This window comes from Falco rusticolus, chromosome 8, assembly GCF_015220075.1.
Source record: "Falco rusticolus isolate bFalRus1 chromosome 8, bFalRus1.pri, whole genome shotgun sequence".
NCBI lineage: Eukaryota > Metazoa > Chordata > Aves > Falconiformes > Falconidae > Falco > Falco rusticolus.
This window is the reverse complement of record NC_051194.1, coordinates 52,212,426-52,229,436: the sequence shown is the minus strand read 5'-3', so window position 1 is coordinate 52,229,436 and position 17,011 is coordinate 52,212,426. Positions and strand designations below refer to the sequence as shown.

At 36.3% G+C, this 17,011-nt stretch overlaps 1 protein-coding gene and 1 long non-coding RNA gene across 7 annotated transcripts in view; one reads left to right on the top strand and one right to left on the bottom strand.

Moving 5' to 3' along the window:
* Positions 1-16,432, bottom strand: part of TFPI (tissue factor pathway inhibitor) — a 35,973-nt gene extending 19,541 nt beyond the window's left edge. For 3 of the 6 annotated variants that reach the window (XM_037397738.1, XM_037397742.1, XM_037397743.1), the window contains exons 1-4: positions 16,226-16,432; positions 12,728-12,830; positions 10,629-10,698; positions 6,479-6,595 (exon numbers count right to left, since the gene is read on the bottom strand). In XM_037397738.1, the coding sequence (XP_037253635.1) occupies positions 6,479-6,595; positions 10,629-10,638 (127 nt within the window). In that variant the 5' untranslated portion in view covers positions 10,639-10,698; positions 12,728-12,830; positions 16,226-16,432. The remainder of the gene's footprint in view (positions 1-6,478; positions 6,596-10,628; positions 10,699-12,727; positions 12,831-16,225) is intronic. The other 3 variants (XM_037397741.1, XM_037397739.1, XM_037397740.1) reach the window with 3 other exon arrangements.
* LOC119152444 lies at positions 14,254-16,717 on the top strand. The gene is made up of 2 exons (XR_005105779.1): positions 14,254-14,287; positions 16,602-16,717. It is a non-coding gene; the product is annotated as an uncharacterized LOC119152444 (long non-coding RNA).
* Positions 16,718-17,011: the final 294 nt, after the last annotated feature.

Below are 17,011 nucleotides of genomic sequence, written 5' to 3'. Positions count from 1 at the left end.
AGCCAAAAGAACAGACCTGAAATTTTCTATTCATTCATTCTCCCAGAGCTTACCAGAGCAATGATGTCTCTTAACATGTATATGAAAAGTATCTATCCATGCTTTTTGCAGTCATCCAGCAAACAGGATTTTTTAAAAAAAAAATGAATGAGAAGAGTTTACATGATCTGTTTACACAGCTTCCTACTAGTAACTAGATTAAGTTTCCATTTTTAATTACAAGAATCCACAAAAATCAGGCTTTATGACATGGAAAAAAGAAAATCTGTATAGCTACTACCTACCTGCTCAGTGGATACCTAATTTTAACATATAAAATTGCCCTTATTATATTATTTTTAAATTAAATGCACAGCTGATATAATCCTCATAAATACTGAGGTCAATGGAAGTTTAGCAATTTTATTCCATTTCAGCCACTTATAACTATTAAACCTACAGGAAAGAAACAATTTTCAGCACTAAAATAGTTTATCTCATAGCATTTAAATCCTTGAAAAATTAACAAACTTTATTACACAATTACCATCAACACAAAAATTGTGGCACACAATTAGGTCTTCCAAAAATGGACAATGTGATGTTAAAATACAGATTAGGATGGCTAATTCCAAAATTCTCGTTCAATATTCAGTCTCTAAAACAGATTTCTGAATTTTGTTTCTTGCCAGTTTCCTTATCTGAGTCTTTCTGAGTCCCTGAAGAATTAGGATTTAGAAGTCAGAAGAAATTGCAAGTTGGACCTCAAAGGTCTAAATTTCTCCAACAGATCTGGGAATCCTTTGGAAGGGATTTAAAAAGGCTCAACTTGAAAAGTTGAGAGGATACTGCATCACAAAATGAAATTTTGGAATTCCCCCACACAGTAATAGGGGAAAAAATGCCTTCAAAACATTAAAGTTCTCAGTAACTTTTGGAAGAACTCCTGAAATGGTAAAATTAAACATTCAGAGTTCCACAGAAACTGATCCAACTCAGATGCAGTTGGGGTGAGCACTGGCAGCTAGTTTATAAAACATGTTATTTTCTTGGCAGACAAGAAATGAGATCTACTTGACCTGTGTCAGTGACCCAGTTCAGTCTACAAGAGTTTTTGAAAACTTACTAGGTTTCCTAACTACTGGAATTTCAGACATAAGGTTATGTCAGCTTGTTTTTTGCTTGCTACATTATGCCACATGAATGTTGTGGGCTATGAAAACAGAAATAGTGTGCAAGCGTAGTTGCAAAACTACACAAGGATGATGAGCAAATGGCTCAGTAGAGTTTATCTTGGGAACTTTCTGGTCTCAACTCCTTGATTATTTCCCATCAAACCCACAGAACATTGTTTTGCTTACCTCCTAAGGCCTTTCCTCTGCAGTCACAGTGACACTGTTACCAGTCAAATGTACTGACATCTGCTGCAAACAGACTATCTGTGTCACGCTTTTTGGCAATCAGACATTTATTTTCTTAGGAGTGTTAGAAAGTTACCATTCTTTGACTAAAATCTGTACCCTGTGAAACCCCCAGGGGCCAAACCCTCCAACTCTGAACAATAACCAAGTGACTCGAAAAAAGAAGTCTCAAAGGGATTCATGGGAACTGAATCATTCTTGTGTCTGGGAACAGTGAAAGAACTCTTCCCCATTATTTTACACCTGGGAACACTTAACCCACACAGCTGATATAAAATTAGCTCTCCTTCTCAGGTTAGAGCAGTAGACGAGAAGGCAAGCACGTTTGGCCCGTAGATCTGCATGCATACAAATCTGCCTGTACTCATGTTGCACATGGAATATACCCTGAGAAAATCAATTCTCTAGTATAAGACCTTCTCCTCTGCTCTTGAACAGTAGAAGAAATTGTTCCTACTACATTTTGGGTCCCGTGTGAAGAACACAGGCTATAACATTTAGAGACAGTATCTGTCTGGAAGGTCAGTGAATATTCTTCAATAGAAATGTGGAAAGGAAGTTGGAACAAACTTTCATGGAGTTTCTTATTCAAATTTTGGCATATTTCTATGGGATAAATACCTTGAGACCTTTTCTGACAGCTGTCCAAATTGTTCTTAAAAAAACTCCAGTGAAGTAAAATTCCCAGCAGTCAGTCAGTTCCTAGCAACCTGAAGCAGTCAGTTCCAGGATTTCACTGCCCTTCTTGCAAGACAAGCCTTTTTTATAATATACAGCCTAAATATTCTTTATTACATATTATTTATTTTGTACTTCCTTCAGTGCACAGACAGAATAATTTAAAACCATATATATAGCAAATTTGTTTTGATTTTCTAATCTAACGTTCGTGTCTTGCAATTCAACACTGATGCAGGACAGAAAGTGGCTTCCTGCACTCTCAACCTTTACTTTGGGGTCTGCAGGTTCAGCTCCTTCCTAGGCTGCTTGAAGCCTTTGTAGTGCAGTAGTCCCCTAGCACTTACTGCATCATTTCAGTAGGCCACTTCTGCTCTACTTTCTTTCTGATAGCTTTAGTCTCCTTTTAATTATTTCTATACTAAATAAACTCCTTTCTTCCAATCTTTTTATTATCCTTGCTTTCTAACCCTTTTTCAACTCTCATTTGGATCTCTTCATATTGATCTGAATTACTGTAAAGGTACGCTGCTCAGAGCTGAACAGAATCCTTTACCTGAGGCATTACTGGTGCCAAATAGAGTGGAATAATTATCCTTTTTTTTTTTGCGTTTTTTTTTTTTTTTTTGCTTAATACAACACAGAATTACTTGCCTTTTTTTAGAATATTGCATTATTTTTGTAATGCTCTGCAACTTGCTTTTACTTCCTAGTAACTATAACCCTGTTATACTGGTGCTTCAACAGTTATTTTCTACCTCATATTTATAAATGCATCAGTTCTCCTTCTTATGTATAGCATGTTGCATTTGTCATTTTAAAAAGCAAATGAGTTTAATCTTCCACATTGGACCTGACCAAGTTGGATATTTATTACTCATTGAATTTAGGCATCTGGTCCAAAGAAATTTAGTCTACAGAATTACAGGACTGTACTACCCTAGACCAATAACACTGAGTTTGTTTTGACAGAAATACATCAAGTAATGGTTAGAGCTGATGCTCCCTGTCACACAAAAGTTATTACTCACCATACTAAAACCAAAATAAAGCAAAACAAAACCTCCTCTCCTCCCTCTCCTCACGCTCTTCAACTTTTTAATACAATGACTCCATTACATCAGCTACATATGTTTTCATAACAGAAGGCGCTAATTGTCCGCTGCTCTGTCTTAACAATCTTTCCACCCCATAGTCTTGTGGTAAGTCCAAAGTAATGCTGATGAAATGGCTCACAATGAGCATGAGTTTAGTGCAGATATTTTATGTCACTACTTTCTTCCTCCATTCCTTCTGTTTTCCTACTTTTGGCAGCTGTCAGAAACAGGATACTAGCCAAGACTGTTTCTACACAGCACAGACATTCTCACATTTGCTGTCATTTACATGGCAACTTCCGCAACTCAAGGCACTGTATTTAACACATGAAGAGCTACTATTAACTAACGCAGAAATTTCATTGAGACTTCTAATAACCTCCAGTTAGTCATGCTGTAGCCCTGAGCACTTGGACCTTACATGATCAGTGCACAGCACTGTTACCGCTTTACCAGTAAGCAGTCTAATATTACAAAACCAGAAGTGGTGAATAATGTGTCTAATCCTCTTACGCTAATACAAGTAAAACCAATACTTTTTTCCCCAGGCTGTAAGCATAATATGACTTTCAGACTTTTAGGAATAATCTGCAGGGCTGGTTGTTAAAAATACATCCTTTTAATTAGAAAGTGAACTAGTTTCTGTATTATAGCTACAGCACACTAAATATGAAAGACAACAGTATTATTGTAGAGCTGCTTTTCAGAACAGAACTATATAAATTAAATGGGAAGAAGTAAAACTGTAATATTTCTGACTTTTTGTATAAAATACTTTCTGGTTTTGTTAGCTTAGGTTATGGATTCTCAACCTTATAAGAGTTTCTGTGGTTATCCTCAATTATAAAGATATGCTGTCATTTTTGCAGGCTTTCTTGTAAGTGTCTCTCTTTGATAAGTGATATCAATACTAAGCACCTTGTCACTAATGAATAGCTGTTTCTTCTCTCTCCGTCTTTGTCAGTTTGACAGCTTCCCACCCACACGCTGTTCAGTGCTCTTCCTACCCATGTGTTTCCTACCCTTTCTTTAAGCGGTCACATTTATTCTTGATAAATTTTCACAGTCAAGTAAGAAGCATATTGAACTTGTGAGTCATTTTCTTCAGGCTTTGGAACATCAACTAAAGTGCTCCCAACCACATATGGTATTATTGAACAATATACAAACTAGTGATTTTACATCTTTTATTTTTGTTATTAACCTTACTTATTGGTGGAAAGAATTACAGGTTTTGCCAGAAGAGAACAAATTGAGAATCCTTTTTTATTCCACTGGACTTGACTTGCAACCTTAATTATTGCTGTAATTTAAATACTAATAGACAAAAAAACCCTCAAATTCACAAAGCGTTTGTACCCAATGTGATCAAAAAGTATGATATTATAAATAATGGATGCATACAACCTATTTTATCCTTTAATATGTGAAACTAATTGAATTCTAAGTTGAAGTATGTCAATATTTTATAACCATCTAACTCAGAAAATAAATGCTATTAGTGAAATCACAGCCTACAGAATTTCTACTGTTATTCACTGTAATTCAACAGAGATCAGAATTTCACTCTTAAGAAACCACAAATATGATTTTAATTACCAACTACCTAATCGTTTTATAGAAAAAGAGTACTGCAACAACAATTTTTTTGTAAACACTCCAAGCAAGTCTTCAGTTGTCACAAAAACAGAGTCCTAGTTTAATTTCTAAGCATCACTTTTGGTTGTTTTTTACTTTGGCATACAAGCCCAAAAGTTCAGAACTGTTCCTCATCCTAAATCAGTTACTGGTTGCACAATCTTAAATAACTGGTTATAAAATAACCAGAGATAAAATAATGCCGATTAATTTCCTTAGGATTATCTTCTTATTGTCTTTTACAAACAAAGTAAATAGAGGAAAAATATGAATCCAGTAGATTCCTTGTTCTGGTGGTGAAGTGTTATTTTAACAAGCAAGACAATTTGGTCTTCATGAACTTCAAGCAGACTAAGGATTTTTATAAAACTAATAGTTGCAGGGCAGAGTGAAGATAAACATGACTTTGCCCTCAAACAAGAAGGGCATTTATATACTTCAGAGAGAAGTACATAAATGAAATATGTAATTTCATTGAAATATTAAAGAGAAACAAATTTATTCTGTATGAAGCAGTCTCGACTACATAACTATGTTCAGCATACACTTAATGTGGAACAGTGTGCATCTTAAATTGTAGTGACTAATTGTGACAGTCCTAGAGCACTAGTTTCATTTGTAGTATAGCCATGATTATGCACAATTAATATTTTTGTCTCAAGGAACAGTGATGCAAAAGTCTGATATAAAGAAATAATCTGGATGAAAAATCAGACAAGACATAGACAGATCAAGTAGAGTGCCAACATCACTAAAAGTTTTCTCTTAGCTGCATTCCCAGCTAGGCTTCAAAATCAGACTTTTCAAATGGGAAAAGTATCCACTGTGTAGTTCTCTGTAGCTTAAGACAGACATCACAATTTTAAATAATTGTTCAGAGGAGAGAATAATATTTTAGTACAGCACAAAAAGTGTACTTTTCCCTCATCTGTTGCCTCAGAATTTTCTGGGAGGAAATTAAAAGATCTTTCACAACAATATCCAGTATAGAAGTTTGATCCACCTCACTTAATTTCAATGAAGTTAAAGTAAGCAATGATCTTACAATGGTAAGAATCCGAGAACCTCCCCAGTTCTAACAGTCACACTTCTGACATTATTTTTATTAACAAAAATCTCTAACTGATGAGGTTTTACTTATCCAGCACTCTCAAGTCACTTAGGGCTATACAAAGAGCTTCTTCAAGGCCCAGAAAAACAACTAGGGTAGTAGTTGCATCATCATTAGACCAAACTTTGTAAATTAAATGTGACTTGAGCTGTGCACAGGAGAGTTAACATGAGTCTACAATGTTATTAATCATGTTTCTGCTCCATTTGCATGGGGAGATAAAACCTGAGTTTACCAGCTGCATGTTCTTTTTGCAAACATTGAACTTTTCCACAGGTCGTAAAGAGCTTTAAGGGAATAATCTTGATATCTAACATAATGTTTGGTTAGGATTATAAGGTCCAAAAATCATGGGAAACAAAAGCCATTAGAGAAGGCAAAATTCTAAGCATTGCCCTGTTAGTTAGGAACCAGTGCTTAGTAACCTTGTAGCTTAGTTCCAGTTTCAGAAGTTTCCCAGAAAAATCTCAACTATGGAATTGCATCTACAGTGCATTTTAACATAGCAGTTCTTGTTGTTTGAGATAGTTTTGTGTCGTTTTGTAACCTCTTACCCAGAACATCCTCTTCGCCATCATCTAAGTCAGGAGTTGCATGCCCAGTGATACAGACGAAGAGCAAGATAAAGGTTAAAGGTAAGGAACATCCCTTCTTTCTTCCTTTCATCTTTCCTGTATAACATATAAATGACAATATACACTTTAATCAAATTCTTTGAATGCTCTTCAAAAGTCATTAGCAGGGTAGCTCATGGTCACATGTAGGTAGCTATACAAACTGGAAGCTTTGGAAATAATGTGAGCTATGTTAATATAATTATATTGTTAGCACAACGAAAAACAAGACAGGATTTATAGTTATGCTCAGCTGATTTCAAGTCTCCTATCCCATCTTCAGTACAGATCAGAGGCATTGCTTTACTTTCAAGCCACAATCGAAATCACCTCCCAGAACACATAAATGATTAAAATCTAACACTTCATACTCTTAATGTCCTGATCAGTTTGACACATTGTATAATTGGCTGGCATGTCCAATCCTTCCAAATAAGTTTCACTCTGTCTGCAGATCCTAGATTCATTTCCACAAGCATAGGCTTCTATTTTTAACAAATATTTCATCAATTTATAGTTACCAAGTTCCCAGACTTCTGTGTAAGTTGCATTTCACCAGAGTCTGGATTTTTTGCAGCATGGGCTTCGATGCTTTAAGAAATATTTTGTATCTTGTAGATCCCTTTAATATTAAATACCTCACTGAAGTGCAGAGCTATTATTTTTCGCATAGAACCAGTACAACCATAGTCATTCCACAAAGAAAACTTTTATTCCATGGCAGCCGGCACATTCAAGTTGCCAAAGATGAGGTTATGCATGCACATATGAGATTACCTCTAGAAAAGTTTTGTTTTAACTTTTTTAGAAATACATATTTTCCAACTAACTACAAGTTCCGTAAGGGTTTTAATTAGACAACAGACTCAGTATCTCCTTTAGCTACCAACAGATAGATTCCCAATAGATACCCTCTTTTCTTAAAGTACAATACTAAGCTTTGGCTAAGTTAATTAATATTAATTTAATGGAAATTAAAGATCTAAGGACTAGGACGTTCCTAGCCTTCAGACACTGTTTTGTCTTTAGTGGTTTTGTTAACATGCCTGTGAAGATAGTATGTCTGCATCACCTAAAACAGTGAGGGCAGGACAGGCTATGGGAGTAGATGACATGTCACTGTGCTTAGGATACAGCTTTATAGCAGAAAGGCTAAAGACATGATGCTGAAGTAGCAGGTGACATTAATAGAAGTCATCTTTAACAGATTAAACTTTTCTCTGTCAATGAAGTTAGAATAAATCATTACTATGGTACATCAGAAAACACTAGCAAGCAAAGATGTCTCAAAAAGGGGAAATATGCATTGTTTTCCTTAGAAGTTTTAATTTGTAATCATTGGTATAGTTGTGACCCTTCATAAAGGAACTTGCAAATTATCCACAACCTCAGATGCTCATGGATTAATTCCAAGTTTGCTCCTGGGTTCTTCTTTTCCATATTCGAGTTTTTCCAAACATGACAGCAAAACTTTTACTAGTTCAGGAAAACTCTACTTAAATTTGCTTTTGGATGACCCCAAGCTGAGGCCTCAATTCCATCTTCCAGGAATCTACAGAGTATAGATTTAGACTGCAAAATGTAGTAATCCATTTTTACTCAGTCATCAAATAGTTCCAAAACCTTGTTCCCAAGTAGAATAAAAATATAGGGAACAATCAGCCGGAAATGGAAAACTTCAGTAAGTTTCTCTTTTTCGTATGAAAATAGAATTTTGTATATCATGAGCTACCATATGTAATTGCCACTGTGACATTATGAGGATAAATTAGTGCATTTGTACAGAGAACAAAAATCTACAGTATTTCTGTTCTTCCACTGAACACCTACATTTCCCTCAAAAGAGTACCTTGTCAAAAGTAGGGCTTCTTGATGCTTGGGCAATTTCCTAAGAGGAAAAATTTAGGCTGTATAACTGCCTATCTGCCTTACTGCAAATTCTACTGACCAAACACTATCTCCTTTATCTTCTTGCTAACCTTTCCCTAAGGTCACACATTCCTAGAACATTGTGTCAGGTATGGGTGGAGGTGGGATGAGGGGGGTGAAGGTTTTAGTACTGAAATGCTTAAATCCTTCTGTAGTTTATTTCTTATAATTCCTAAAGGAAGAGTGAAATCTACGATCAAAGTGAAATTTGCACTGTTTTTTCAATTAAAAAAACGAAACCCTCTAGAAAAGTCCAAGTTTTCCAATTCAATGTTCAGCTGCTCAGTAACAAAAACTTAAAGCTGTAAGCCTCTTCTGACATTGATTTTATTTCTTTTTTTTTTTAATATATTCTGTTTATTTTTACTGTATTTATATTGAAAGCACAATTCAAGATACTTCATCTATGATGTTTGGCTCAGTAAGAGATCAAATTGTGTACGTTTGTGAAGGAGACTCTGTCATGGGAAAGATAGGAAATATTTTGAGTTTAAATAAGTCATGTTAAACAGTCTGATTTATTTAGGTCAAATTCTGAAAACCTCTGGGAGGAAATATAGCCCCTTACTCCACAAAGGTCCTAATTTAGGACAGCCAGGAATCAGTCCAGCATTAATATTGGCTTTTCTTTACGTCAAAGTGTCATTAATGCAAATTTCATAACTTCCTAAGACATTTCCTTATGAACTGGAACTCTACTGCTCCCAAACTACCTACCTTTTGAACAACACATTTTTATATCTATAACAGACAACATCTGAATTACTTGACAAAGGACATCAAAGGTCTATGGGTAATAATTGGCACTGATTTATTTACAGGTTTAATTAAATACTGTCATTTGTGAATAATGCTATTAGGTTCCCTCAAGCTGGAATATAGATAGGCAAGGCAGACCACAAGCTATCAAAGAAGTTCCCAATAACAAATCCTTATTACCTGCTCTTATAACTTGGGCCTTTTCTATCCTGCCACCTAAACACAGAAATACAAGAAACCTCTCAAGATCATTTTTTTTTTGCTACAGATAGACATGTATAAAACTCAGTGTGTTCTCCATGCAGTTTGCAGCCCAGTCTCTGGAGCCAGATCTTTTATGTGTGTGTGTATATATATAAATATTTAACTTTTTTGTTTGGTGGTTTTGGGGTTTTTTTTGTACTTACCAGTCCCTTCAACACCAATTTCTATAGTTACCAGAATGTTTAGAAGAAAGCATTTCTTTATCATGTTATTTATCTCTAACTAGCTAACTGGAAAAAGCAACATAAAAGCCAGCATTTCCGGTAGTAGCCAAAACAGACAGCTTTAGAAAATGGCATAAAGTGACTTTGTACAAGTGACACTGTACAAGTGACTCATTCACACTGACAGCCCAGGAAATGGAAGTGCACACACATGCACACAAGAAAGACAAAGGATATAAGTTAACAGAGGAATGAACAGCAGGAGATAGGATGTGCACACTCAGAGGCTGAGTTTAACACAGCCTAAAATTAAAGATAAAAAGGTCTAATTAGACGGATTACAGCACCTCTGATATAAAAGCAGACCTTTTTCAGTTCACTATACTTCAGAAACATTATATTTGCCCTATGATATCTTGTACTACTTACTAGGATACTTGTATGACACAAATTTACTGAAACGTACCTGTAGCATTGTCTCCCAGCTGGCAAAGTCAGTGAGTTCCCTTAAAAAGTATTTCATTACATGTGTTATTTTACAGCTGTTTGAAGTATCATGCCTTCTCATTTACTCCAGAGTCAGTATGAAGAATGAAATAAGTATGATTTCTATCACCTCGGCTCTGATGTAAACTGAACAAAGAATGATGCTACATGCCTTAGCTTTTTAAGGCCCAGAGTCAGTGCTGGTCTGTCATTTAAACTGGCTTCTGCCAGAGCAAAACCTTGCAGGGTCACAGTAACACCATAAGAAGGAAGGCGGCCCACTGTGGATCCTCAGCACACAAACATCACTGATTTAAAGCACGAGCTATCGAAATCCCGCTCCCACCCCCAACTTCTCTTCTTCCTGTCCCCTACAGTAGCAGCCCTAATAGTCTGTATCAGTCCTGAGACCAGAGAGTCCATCAGATTCCTCCAAGAACTTCAACATCCCTTCTTGTTATAAAAGAGAGTTTTAGTTGGTTACTTACCTCTCACCATTTAACATAAATGTTGGCTTGCTGCTGCACTATTCCAGTCTCTTAAATTCCCAAGTGAAAACTGGGAAGTGAAGTGAAAATTGGACAGTAAAGTAAAAATTTAGAAAAACAAAGGTCTTCATTAGCTGTAATGCTAAAAAGTTTTATGACCTGATGTCACTGTTTCAGATTTTAACTCCTGCATCGGTTCTGGTTTTATTAAGGTTGTAAATGCTGCTTTACAAACACAACTGATACATTAATTGAAAAAAACACCATGCTGTGTTTTGAAAGTGAAACACAAAAAAAACCCCCAAATTAGTAAGCCTATCACAAGAACACCTTTCTTTTTTCACATAACTATAGACTTTTCTTGCCTTTTCACTTTCCTTTATCAACTTCTTTCACTTGTGCTTTAAAACTGTTTTTCATTTTCCCAGCTTAGCTCCAGGACCTATTTATTCCCTTCTCCTAGTCAGCTCACACCTGGGATCAGGTACTTTTGCCATCCTACCTCCACTCAACTTCTCTTGTGACACAGCTCCAGATCCTAATTTCCGCCACCATTGAGTTCTTCTTACCTAGCTCAGTCAGGGCCTCACATCCATGATACCCATCACGCAAGAGCTGGAAACTGGATATATTCTGGGATGCAGAGAGATGGTGAGAGTATGCCTTGGCAATAGTGGCCTGCAAGTAATTTTTGTAGCTCCCTGGTCATGCAGTGCAGTACACCTGATGCAACAGTCTAAGTGAAACATCATCTTGAAATTAAGAGTAATTTTTTAAAATAGCTGTACTTTTTGCAGGAACGCTGGATTTACCTTCATCAAATCATATAACTACTAGTGATACCTTTATAATGAATGACTGATGATTTTGTTGCTACTTCTACTAGTCACAGGGAAAAAAAAAACCAAAAGAAAACACATGGCACAGGATCCAACATTATGAGCTTATCATAAAGGACATATTGAGAACATCATTTAAATTTCAGGTTTCACCTCACAGAAGATCGATTCAAACAGAAATAAGGAAATAAGCCAGTTATTTATTTAAACATGGCAACTGCATCTATCCAACGTGACAATCTGAGGTAAATCTCCACTCCACATATACAGCCTAATAGGGAAAGGAAATACTCTTTTGCTCCTAACAAAATATTTTTAAATGTAGACTAAACTAAATCACTAGTTTCCATAATTTCATAAATCTTAAAAAACAAACCACCAAACCTAGCACACTCAAACCTGTACTACTTGGAAAGAAACTACATCTTTGTAACAAAAATATTGGTCATTTAGTCCTACTCCTAAATAGGGAATGCCTTCAGCATCCTAATAATAGGTACTCTCAGAGCACAAAAGCTACTAGCAAAACAGATAAGCAGCGATATTAGTTAGGGTTTTAGGGACACAGTGTATCAGTCCCAACATCAGCATTCTAAAGCCTTTAGCCTGTTTTTTTCCTAGCAACTTGGACTGGAAAAGTATAGAGCATGTTTTCAAATCACAACTGTGCTTATTGATAAATAATCATGTATTTAGAGGTCAGCTAACTTACCACAACCTTCTTTTCTAATGGAGAGAGTAATTTCAGTGCTGTATATTCATTAACAACTCATTTATGTGTAATTTTACATTGTACATGCTACAGAAACACAACTACTTGATTTCACTAAAGTGAAGCTGTCAATTGCTGAAAATACAACAGGCAAGCACAGGAGGGAACTACCTGCCACACTGATGTCTCTCGTGACTGATTCTGAGCATACCTGTTAACCTTTGGAACGTCATCATGACATTGATCACATTTTGCACACATACCAAGGGTCAAAATACAAGTTGCCTTGCCTTGTCAGGCAAGTTTAGATCACCCTGTCTATCTTTCAGCTGGAGACACCACATACATTTTTACTGCAATAGATGTTTGAGCCTTGGATCATCACGCCGGTTAGAAATGCTGTAATTGCCATCAGTGGGAATACCCCCAGATTCAGACTGCTTCAGATTATCACCCTGCAATTGCTTAAAACCAACATAAAATAACACAGCCATAGAAAAGAAAGGGCTGTATTCCCTTCATCTCCCACCATAGATCATGCTGCTTACTCTGGTGGCAGTGCCAGCTTCCATGGACCTAAAGCATTCATCAGATGAGTCTCAGAGCACAGAAAACTTCAGCCTCATCTTTCTGCACTACCTTTTCTCTGACCTATGAAAGCATAAATCGTTGTGCAGAACCTCATTATGTTAGAGACTGTACAAATACAGAGGAAAAAGTCAAGGAGGAAAATGTTTACAGAAAATGCTAATTTCTGTGAAGTTCATAAAAACTGTACCAACTAAGTATTTCCTTCATATAATACTTGTATTTCTGATTTACTTGCTGCAATAGCTATTTTCATTATAATTGTTTTAAAACCAGTTCTTTTGGAACATTCAGTTTTCTGGAGGAAGGTTGAACTATCTTGCGCCCAGATCATATCCTGGGTCAGCATGTTCAAAAGCTTAGTTTCGGTTTTTCACTAAGCAGTAAATCAAATCATCCAGCTAATTTCAGAGGTATATTCAGTTGTGAACAGCACACATCAGGGAAGACGGAAACAATACTAAGGATGGAAAATGAACAGCTGTATTAACGGCAACCAGAAATAATTAAGGAAACCAAACAAAGGAGTTGTGAGAGAAAATTAAAAGGACTAAAAATAAGTCTATTTTGCTGTGAAATAACTATGAGAGGAAAGGAATTATACAATTCTCCATATGGTTTTGTTTCATTCTTTCCATTGGGGTACTCTGTCCCTACTGCAATGTAAAAAGAGTTTCCTAAAAGAAACACACAGAAGTAGGTAATTTGTCTCTTTTTTTTAAGACAGTCCTCCCTGGTTTCAGTGTGAAGAGGAGCTTTAGATATGAAGACTCCCATCAGCTTGTAGTTTTTGGAGAGAAAATATAACTGTTTGCAATGTAGCCCAAACAAAGAGCAACAGAAAGTACTGGAACTAGATTTTGAACAGTTTGCTCTGAAATTGTGGGATATAAGTTCTTGAGGCTCCTAAGCTTTACTGTTGTTTTACTAGTTTTTTACTTTAAAATTTATTTTCTTGTTCCTGTACACATGCTCTGACTGCCTCTGGCAGACATTCTCAGAACATACTGAATGCATACCAACAAAACCACAATAGTTACAAAGCATTTCAAGCAGCTGCTACCTAATTTTAAAATGCAGAAGAGAGTTACTGCCAGAATCACCTTTTTGAAGTAAATGTAGATGCTAGGCAGCTTCCAAGAATGTGCAAGACAGTGTCAATGTCTCCTTTTTCCCAGAGGAGATTTAATATTCATGCTTCCAGAAACAATCCTAATCCCATTGATATACCTGAGAGAGCAATCTGTGTTCTCTGCCTTAAAAGTAATTCAAATCCACAAAGTCAGAAGAATAGCATGAAGGCTATTGGTACCCCTGTACTGGAGAACAGACAATCTGAGTGCTGGTATCTGCTCCTGCTCATGCACTTTACTTGGAAAGGTTATTGGAGAAACATATAAACAGTCCTGGAAGCTAGGTCTGGAATCCAGTAACTCTCCTTCTCTAACTGTGGGTTTGGTCTAGCCAGAGGTGAGAATTCAAATTAACTAAAGGCTCTGGACACATTCTCCGAAAGCCTGGTAGGAAGCTTGTTCTTTTACACCTTTGTTTTGTCCTAGGCTCACTATATCTTGGACCACTTTTCCCCCCAATCTTAACATTTCCTCTCTGACAGAAAATCTGCTTCCTTTTGTACTCTCTCCCTGATTGTCCTTTAGATTTGTCACTGAACCCTAAAACAGATACCGATAATTTAGAAGTTTTTACCATTTGACTTTCAAAATTAACTCTCTGATGAGATTAAGGATAGATAAATTCAATGCCATTAATTGCTCTATCTGGCTTGAGTCAAGATAATTATGAAACTTCAACTTACAGTTATTCTGCATTTAGAATATTAGATAGATGAGTAACAAATGAGTTTCATTAGCAGTATTATTAAATGCAGGCACTCCACTAAAAGGCTAAATGCACTTTAAAGGTCATATAACTACACCGGACAGCTGAAACACATTAAATCTACAGATTACAAACTATGCAATGCACAACATAAGCATAAACACACAGGTTACTGAACGTTAGTTTGAAGCACACTGGAAATTCTCCAGCATAAAAGTTACAAAAATTTCAAGAAATAGATTTATCAAGTTATTGCCCATATAACTACTTTTTAATGAACCCTTTCATGTGAGACACACTGACAGGTGAAAAGGCCACAGTAGAATGTGTTTTAATCATCGTAACCTCCTCAACATTGCTCTGTGTGCATTACACACAAAGTAAACTTGATTACAATTCTCAAATTCACCTTAAAAAATAAATTTACTGTGGATATGGATACTTGCTGTCTTCAGAGACAATCACAAACTCTCTCCTAACAGAATTAAATAATGAGCAGAAGATTACAAAGGGAAAAGGCTGACAATTTTTCCCAAGTAAGTGCCTAGCAATTCCTACAGCATGCCTTTGCCGTTCCTATCTATACTGTCAGCTGGACTTCCTGTCTTTGCATCTGTCCATAAGACATTCAGGAAGGAAGGTTTATATCTTTACATGTTTTCCATGAAGTACTTTGATGACTAATTTATAGAGTACTGAGTCACATTGACCTTCTACATACTGCCTCCATCCAAATTGTTATTGTTCTCCCTACTCCGCTTTTCCCATTGTTATGCTCCTTTTCCTCATTTAAGTTGTATTTAGGTTTTCTAAAACAGTTATTTACCTTTTAGCAAACTTTTTTAAAAGAATACAGGCTTGTATCACTGTTTTTCATTACATAGTTACTAAAAATGAAGTTTATGTCAATCCTTCCAAGTAAAATATTACCAAAACACCAATAATATTCTGGGGTTTCAGAGTGGGTGGGGGTGGTGTGTTTGTTACATTGGCAGCGCTGTAAGCCTCATTCACAACCCTCCTCATTGTTCTAGGGGTTTTTGTTTCTTGAGAATTTCAATATAGATTGTGAGTACAATTCACTTATAGTAGCCTTAGCTTAATTTGATTTTCCTAAAATGTTCTGTATTTCTCAAAATATTAATTGCCTCAAATGTTACATACTTTAGCAGGATTTGAAATAGCCTGGCAGACCACTGTGCCTGAATCAAGCCTCCCTTGGAGTTACTGTAATGGAGAAATTGTTTTTTTTTAAAAAGAGCTTGTTTTCAAACTCCAGCTATTGTTCAAAATTAACATATTCACCTTTAGGATGGCTTTTTTTCAAGGGACTGTCTTGGAGCTCTAAATACCTTAGTCTGAGATTCTGACAACCAATTAGTTGTATTAGGTGTTATTCCTAATCATTAAAGTATATTCACTGTCCTACTGTTTCAGATTTACAGAGAAAAAGTGTCTCCCTTTTTGCAGCACTCATTGCTGGACTTTGAATCTAAACATCTGACTACTCCATCTACCCATTCTAAAGAAAACATAGCAGTAGATAACTCCTTTCTGACAGCCAAAGAAAAAAAAGATATCTCTCATGTAAAACTGAAAGTCTGTTACAAAGTACTTACCAAACTCCTAGCAACAGTTCTTGAAGAAAGAAGGAATTCCTGAATCAGTGCTGAATATGATCCTCCCCTAGTAATTCACGTTGCAGGGGTGTGGTGTAAAGCTTCAAAGGCAGGACTGCAACCCGATCTTCCCAGAGCAGGCTCTTCTTGCCTGTGGATTAATCGGCTAGCTGTTCCTGCTTCTTGTAGAGCACATGGGTTCACTCTGGGTAGAAGTCAGACATCTGAAGCAGCGTCAGGGACGCTTCCTGTTTAGTTTTCTGATCTCCCTGCAGTTAGAGCAACTGTTTTCTAAACAGCACTAGCTAAAATGAAATGTGTTTTTTAAAAAAATGAGACACAGTCTATATGATATTCTATTCCTTGTATCTTGCAGGCTTTAATACGGTTCATGAGGATGCCACATTCATTGCCTACTCAAGAGATACACATTGTGGCTTAGTGTTGGGTTTTGTCTGTTTGTTTTTAAATAAAGCCATGCTATTCACTCTAGATCCAGGCTCCATTCATCACAGTATCTGGAGCTGTACTACAAAGGCTATTCTGCCTTCTATTAGAACATACCAACTATTTACAAATCACACTAGTATGTGCTACAAGTAAGTTAAGTGTCATTAAGTGTACCATGGCTGAAGACAGGGATGGGGACTCTAGTTGTAAGACTGAGACCTTGTAGCTTGTAGATGTAGAGACAGACAACCAGCATCTCAGTCCTGGACACATGGGATGAGAATTTCCCAGATAATGAATTAAACAGCAACAAAGACAGAAATAACAGCTGAAGAA